This window comes from Babylonia areolata, chromosome 21, assembly GCF_041734735.1.
Source record: "Babylonia areolata isolate BAREFJ2019XMU chromosome 21, ASM4173473v1, whole genome shotgun sequence".
Classification (NCBI taxonomy): domain Eukaryota; kingdom Metazoa; phylum Mollusca; class Gastropoda; order Neogastropoda; family Buccinidae; genus Babylonia; species Babylonia areolata.
Window position 1 is genome coordinate 28236894 of NC_134896.1, and position 8428 is coordinate 28245321.

The following is an 8428-nucleotide window of genomic DNA, read 5'->3' on the forward strand; positions in this document are numbered from 1 at the left end:
TACAGTGAATTGGTAAGGTTTTTGAACAGTCACTCGATTTTTGGCCTGACAGTTGGAGTAAGTTGCTCAGACGGTGACTGATACACAGCTGTGTGTGTGTGTGTGTGTGTGTGTGTGTGTGTGTGCACGCGTGCACATGCTTCTTGTTTTTGCATTTCCTTGAATTAAAAAGAGTAGGTTGTGATGCCTTTACTGTATTGTGATTATTATGTTTGAGGCTTACGTCATGGTGGTGATTGTTTTGTTTTTGTTACAATGAACTGACTGGGAGCTTGCCAAAAGGCAGGCTGTATTAAACTGCAGAGCATTTTGATACACTTGTTATTGAACAGATAATTTTGAGTTTTATAAAGTGAATAATAATATTGAAAAGAACAATCAAGCATATACTCTATAACTGCTGGAACAGTTGAATGTGATGTAAGCAAATTTGCATGTATAGATACGTGTAGTGTATTTCTGTCTCGTCTGTGTTTATTGTTCAAAATCATGTATTGCCTAGAAGAACATGGTACTCTGATTGCTGAAGGCACATTAAAGTCTGGTGTCTTTTGTGCTCAGTTTGAAGACTGTATTATAAAAAATAAAAAGAAACAGAGAAAAGAAGAGAGTGGAAATGATAAACAATGGCAACGTGTGCAAATATTATTACATGTTGATTTGTAATATGTCTAAAGATTTTCAGTCAGACAAAATGAATCTTTGAGAGAGTACTTACTGTGCCATATTGAATATTTCTTTCAAGCTTATGTCTCAACACACTTGTATTGTCGTTCATAGAGAATTGCAAAGTTTGATTTTGCTTTTTTCTTTCCAACCTCTTTGTTATTACTTGTAGCATCAGGTTTTAGGCAGACGTTTTCGAACATCACATATTGTGATGATACAGCAGCCTTGCTCATTACAAGACATTGTACACAGAACCCTGCTTTGAAAATGTGCAAGTAACTTTTGTTAACTCTTTCATCGCCATGCTTCTGTATGGATGTATGGAAAAACACACCTCAGCACCAAATATTTTAGACTCAACATTCTCAGTCACACAATTAAGTTCATGTCAAAACAACACTTGTTCATTGCAAACTTGGTAAGGGAGTTAACTCTTTCCATACGAATGGCGAAAGAGACGACGTTAACAGCGTTTCACCTCAATTACCATCATCAAAATATTGCAAGCGGAACGCTCTTGTACTGAAGACGTGAATGTTGACAAAGAATACCACAATTCTGACGATGGAGGCTAAAGGTTGGGTCATTCAGACACCCACTGGACATCCAAGGGGTCTGTGCAGAGGAGAAGAGAGGACTGGCCGTACTGAGTGAGTTAAGGATAGTCATTGTTCTGCTGAGCGGGAAACTGGCTGCAGCTGTCAAGCTTTGTTACAATGTGATAAATGGTCTTTATAACATGACCCCTTGATGTCAGCTAAAGTCGCCTGTGGCATGAACTGTCTGGTCAACTATAGTCACTATGGTGGTGAAAGAGTTAAAGAGGAAAGTCTGGAAATCTTGACTTTGTTTTTGGCTCACCTACGTTTTTGTTCCATTCCTTTCACTCTGGAATAATTTATCATTGTTCAATTACGTGTGTGTGTGTGTGTGTGTGTGTGTGTGCATATTGTACCAGCTGCTCAGTCTTTTGTTGATGCTCTTTTGTGCTTGTTCTCATTTCTTCTGCTGCTTTTGTCGTGTGTATTGTATCAAACTAGGGCAACAAGAAAACATTTTCTGTGTTTACTTTTATAATATTTTTTCATGCAAGCTTTTGGGCACTAGTGGGTGTGTGTGTGTGTGCGTGTGGGGGGGGGGGTAATGGTTTAAATTGATCACTCTTATGTTTTGATGTATGTGCTTTCTATATATATTTATGTGAGGAATCAATGCTTCTCAGTATCTTGATAACCATTTTTCTTGTAAAGCAGAACAAGATTATGTTTTCTCCAAAGAAACTACTTCCTTGTGACAGGGATAGTTCATAGTTGTGAAAACACATTCCATATATGGTGGTAGTTGTTTTTTGAACATATTAAGACCACCATGTATGATTTTTTTTTTTTTTTTTTCATATTTAAGACAACAATATGAATGGGTGCTGTCATTTGAAATATAAATGATGCAATAAAAACTGCTTTCATATGAAAAATTCTGTGTTGTGGGCAGTTCAAGTTCTGGAAGATTGTAAATGTCAAGTATTTTATATGTGTATTTTATTCCCAGCTGAATCCTACATGTTGGTTTTTTACTTAATTAATTTTTCCTCGCTCCACAACCATTATGGAGGTACAAAGAAATGGTCTGGAGCAGCTCAGTTACTGTCAAAACAGGTGAATGAAAATAACAAACCTGTCAGGTTATCCAACTTAGTGAATTACAGATCTCCAGGTTATCCAACTTAGTGAATTACAAAAGATCTTGTTCTTCCTTTGCTGTCTCATTAGCACTCTAGTCAAACCATTCATCCCAGGACAGGATGGAATAATGGATGTATATATAAGAACAACAACAGAAGTACATTTAAAGAAAATCACTTAATGGTCTTTGTAAAAGGGACATGCATTGAAACTTGAATTCTGTAGGACTTCAAAGCATGAGCTGCCAACAGAATCAGAAAAAGGTTTTGAATTTTTTAACATGAAAAAAGAGAATAACGTACTGGCAACCATGCTTTATAGAAAAAATTAAAAGAATAAAAACCTCCATGACAGCCACTCATATCTTACTTTTAGTTCACACAGGTGTACAGCTGAAGAGCAACACAATTTGTGTAATGATACATCAAATCTTTATTGGTTACAAACATTGTAAAAGTAGTTGAAGGGATGGGATCTGATGGGTGGGGAGTGGAGATAAAGAGATGATTTGTAGTCTTGATTAGCTCTCCTAAAATCATCTTTCACCATTCTCTCTCTCTCTTGGTCATTTCTGCGTGTTGTTTTTTTTCTTTTCTTTTTTAACACACACTAACACATGCACAGACATGCTTGCATCCATTTATTACAAACAAAAACATATACACACAACTGCACATACACTGCCTTCCCTTGATAATTTTCATTCATCCCTTCCTGAAGTTCAAGTGTGAACAGACACTGCTGCCACAAAACAAAAACAACACACCACTGCATTTCAGAGATTCCAATGGACTCAAAGACTCAAATTCTCCATGGCTTTAAAACCCATCAAAGGAATTATGGACACTAAAACTAAACGCAACAAACATAACAGTAATAAAATGTGAGTACATGCATGTTTGCACACAAGAAATAGTTACTGAATTGCGAAACGTTAAAACATATATATATGTATATATATTGGACTGGAAAAAGCTCAATGGCAACAGATAACTTGGCAGTTTGGAGTATTGTGTAATCAAAGTCATTTGGCTAACAATTTGAAAACGGGGAATTTAGCAGTCACATGAACTGATGAAGAGATCTCAAGTTGGTACACATACTACGTTTATCCAGAAAATGTAGTTCATCTTCTACAACTACACATGATTTAAATAGTCTTTTCTAGTTGCAGTTGTAGGAATATCCTCTCTCAATGTCAAGTTCATGTGCACTTACTTACTGTGATTTTTTAACTTCACATGATATTTATTTCCTCATCCCTGACAACTGCACTTTATAGACAAGCACCTCATTGATATCAATTTTTACCTTTACATTTGGTCCTCTGTATTAACTAAAACAGATAAATGGACATCTGTGAGCAAAGTCTTCTCTAAGAAGACTAACAAATGATCATTTGTGAGCAGCCTTCTACTGACCCAGCTCCTGTTGTAGTCAGTAAGCTTCATCATTTATATTATCAGCAAACTTGCAGCCTACAACATATTCCTTTATGCTGAACATAACTGTTGCTGCACTGTTGAACAACAAAATCTTTTTTTTTTAAATGAAATGAAATTCCATCTGAAATGAGTTGCACACATGATCAAAATACAACCGAGGTGATTTTGAAGTGAAATCCAACCCATGCATTATCAAATCAATGTTTAATAATCATATGCATTGTACAAACAAAGCGTGTTGTGTTGTTCAGTTTGCTTTCTTGAAATTCACCTTCTCTTAGAAATTAAGGCTGAATAAATACGTACAGTAAAAATGTGCTTTTTTTAAACTTTCCCCAGAACTCTTAGAGTTCAGTTAAGAATAAAAATACAGAAAACAAAGCAACCTACAGCAGACAGTGCACCTGAAATTCAAAGAACAAGAACAGTTGGACTCGCATATGTTTCAAAAAGATTCATTATCTTTGCAGAATATAAACAATAATAACAATAGCTTATTCATGTGATGGTTTCAGACACCCCAAAGCATTACTGAAATAAAACATGCAATTCAGTCAGACATAAAACACACAAGAACACACCTAAACACACATACACACACACACACCAAATGCACACATAAATACACATCTGTAAGGGCTCATACTGATATGATTTACACAAATGCAGAAACACAGTTTTATCCAAACACACTTATTTTCACACACACACACACACACACACACACACACATATATATATATATATACATAAATATCAAGTAAGTAGATTTTTTCCATAATCAGGTAATACCAAATACAATTTTCATAATTAACACCAATTTTTGATAATGGACATGCAAGCACACGCCTACTGCTTTTCATAACAAAGAAGTGACACTGTATTTCTGCTGCTATGATGCGTAAGTTGAGTGGTGAGAACATTTCACTTTTAATCTGAGGATCCTAGGTTTAATGCAGCTATCAGCGCTTGGTAGATAATGGGTGATCAGTTTTTGTAATCTCCCATGATATCAAGTAATCAACACAAACATGCAGACCTGCTGATGCAATAATAATCCCCGTGAGGTGTGTTATATGTACATATGCTGAAGATCAAATACACATGTTAAAGATCACGTAACCCATACCAGCATTCACTGGCTTATGGAAACATGAAACCCAGCATGCACACCCCTGAATATGGTTGCCTGAAATCTAAAACAGTCAAACACATAAAAGCCATTATGTAAGATGAATGAATACTGAAACTGCAGACCACTAACATGTATTAAGTGCATCAGATCCATGAATGAACGACCCATTGTTACCAATATTTGTCCTGTTTTTTTGTTGCTGGTTGTTATGTTTTTTTGCTTCTTTGTCATACTTTATACGCGTTTGTAAAATGTGTATAACTTAAGAACACCATATGACACCAGTTTGATAAAGAGTCCAATGGAGAAATAATCTGATTGTTGCTGAAAGGATTATCTTTCTGAAGGAGTCTGATTATTTTCCAAACATTGCCAGGGTCATCAATCTTCCGCAAGATTTTACTCTGTTCCACTGGCACACTTGACCTTGCGCTCAACAAAATTAATGCTATCATTTGCAGTTGTGCACAAGCAGACACACACACACACATGCACACATGTGCATGTATACACTACAAATACTTTCACACACACACACACACACACATGATCTTATGTGAGTTTGGCCTTGCACAGGTGTCTGTAGGTGAGAGGCAGGTAGACAGCGGAGCCCAGGAGACCAACACAATGGCCCATCAGAGCTCCCACCACACAGCTCACTGGCCACACCTGCACACAGCAGCAAATCATAACTCCATAATTCAATAAATGAAGATATATTATAGTGCAGTGCAACCCTTGTACTTTTTGTACAGTACAAAGCACTTTGAGCCACAGTGTCACAAGCATTATTGACAGGCACATCCTAATTTCTTCCGTTAGATGTTTTGTGTCCAGTATAAAGCACTTTTAGTCATAGTGTCACAATCATTACTGACATGCACGTCCCCACATTATCCGTACACAACATGGAAACAAGTAAATTTTGTTGGCACCTGTGCCTGACAAAAAAATTTTTTTTAAATTAGATTATTAAACAACCAGTCTGAACTGCATTTAACCAGATTTTTTTTTTTTTTTTTTTTTTCCCCTCCAATCAGTTCCCACTTTGTGTGACCAGCACTGAAGAATGACCCATGATAAGGTTTACACACAGAGAACAGGAAACAATTCTTTCTGAGGGAAGAGATCATTAATTTGTGGGCTTGGACACAATGTGACAATCTGGGTTGTGATTGGCGTGTGAAAGGGTATGTCTAGCTTTTCTTCTTTTTTTTATCTTTTTTTTAAGGAGTGTGCTCTAATTATTCTTCGTTTCTTTATTGCAAAATCAATTATGTCAGTAATGGTCAGAATATTGACACTAGATTTGTCTAGTAGCAACAAAAAGATTTTTTGCTGTACCTGCCAAGGCCGATCCCAGTCCAGAGGGATTGGTACTGCACCCAGCCAGGCTCCCAACATGGAGCTGACTGATGTGATGTATATCACTGTTTCTTTTCCTAGTGCAGGTCTGCACAAAACAACAACAAAAACCAGGCTTAGTACACTAATAGCAATATACTTACAAAAAAAACAAAAAAAACAAACAAACAGAAAACAAAACCCCCACAAGGTAGCGGCACAATCACCATCACTACAACCAGTGTAAAACTAAAACAACAATGAAAACAATAATTACATTTCTTCTGTGATGATGTGTTTAAACACCATCTGGATACAAAATCATATGTTTTTTTTTAATAATTAACCTCTTCAGTGCCCCATGACGTATACATAGGTCCACAAAAATGCTTTGCTATTTGCCCCATGATATACATATATACGTCAGGATCGTTCCAGGATTTTTCACAGTTCTAAAGTTGATGTGTTCCACTAGCCACCAGTCAGAAAGCTTGATATGTCAACTTTAATCATCAGCGAGAAACAACAGCCAATCACGCTCTCTTTGACACATTTCTGGATGTCATTGTCAATACCCCCCTCACAATGCTTTCAAAATGGCAGATGATGAACCACAACATTGCCCTAGAGGCTTGAAACAGGAGTGTGTTGCAACAAAAGATACTGAGATTCTGCCACCCAAGATATTGCAGGAGCTTTTTAAGTCATTGACAACGATGCATTGAGTGCCAGGTGTGGCAAAAGCTTGTCGAATGGTTGGCTTGACATAACTGAATGTTAGACTGATGATTTGCAGAGAGGAGGGATGGTGGGGGTAGTTGAAGAGCTAGATGTAGCCAGCAAAGGAGAGAAAGTGAAGCAGGAACTGAGGAAGTCGAGTATAGCTCTGTGGCTGACCTAGAGTTGACCTTAAATACAAACCATCCACTTATTCACAGTAGGGAGGGAGATACAGAGCGTGTGCCAGAATGTTTTGTTAATTATTACCATCTGTAACCCAAAACTGCCTGGCAAATAGGAAACACAAGTCAAAATAATGCCTGGCACTGAAGAGGTTAATACAATATTTTTGTGCATGTATGCTCAAATCCCATAAATAAAACATGTTATAGTAATTGAGAAAAAATTCCATGAAAGAGAATTCTGACACATGTAAGAGGAAACGCTTTATCTTTTCTTATCTTTTGCAACTTACAATCTTTAGTCTTTTAACACATTGTAATACACCATCATTCAACTGATTTATTTTTTTCCAAAAGAGATATAATATGTATCCGTCATACCATCATTACTGTAGATCATTAGAATACATGTACATGGTACAGATAATAAAAGTCACAACAATGTCAATCACCACAACAAGCTTCTTTGTATACCTAGCAACCACTCCCCCAACTGACGTGTAAGAATCCTCAATTACAATGTGGATCAGGAGGAATTTCTCCTTTCCTCCGATATCTTAGACACATACTTAGACACAAGATTTATGAATGTGGAAGATAGTGAAAGACATACCAAACAAAGCCCCCTTGATGACTATAATCTCTCAGTCACTTCAGTGTCATTCAACTACAAACATATATAGACGCACTAAAAAAAAATTTAAAAAAAAAGAAGAAAAGAAGAAAAAAAGCTACCCTGATGATGACAATAACCTCTTAGTCATGGCGCAAAACTGAATAAGCACCCCTGCCCCCATCCCATCCCCCAACAAAATAACCAGAAAAGCTATCTAATTTTTACCTGCCCAGAGCAAAAACCCTGGTCCACTTGTCGCCATCTGCTCCCAGCACACAGAACGCCGGAACAGCCACCAGACTGGTCATCAGCATGGCAAAGTGAAAAGTCTCTCGGCTTGACCTGGACATGTATGGCTTCCATGCAATACACCAATTCATATTATGATATCAATGATGTCTGATTATGCCTTAACTATATTTCAGTGTATCTTACTTATTTCTTTATTTCCTCTTATATCTTTAATCTTGTCAGTTTTAATGTAAATGTTTTGCACAATTTTACCACTTTAAGGGAAGCTTTGTTTTTTTTAAATTTAATACAAGTTACAACAGATGTGGTGTATCAGATATATATATGTATACCAGTGACCAGTATGTGCGTTCTAATACCTCCTTGAAAACTGACAGTGATAA

At 36.7% G+C, this 8428-nt stretch overlaps 1 protein-coding gene across 1 annotated transcript in view; it reads right to left on the reverse strand.

The window, feature by feature from the left end:
• Window positions 1–2759: 2759 nt before the first annotated feature.
• The window catches only part of LOC143295784 (GPI ethanolamine phosphate transferase, stabilizing subunit-like), a 6172-nt gene continuing 503 nt past the window's right edge, over window positions 2760–8428 (reverse strand). Inside the window, exons 2-4 of the mRNA XM_076607402.1 lie at window positions 8019–8135; window positions 6276–6384; window positions 2760–5600 (exon numbers count right to left, since the gene is read on the reverse strand). Coding sequence (XP_076463517.1) covers window positions 5484–5600; window positions 6276–6384; window positions 8019–8135 — 343 coding nt within the window. The 3' untranslated portion in view covers window positions 2760–5483. The remainder of the gene's footprint in view (window positions 5601–6275; window positions 6385–8018; window positions 8136–8428) is intronic.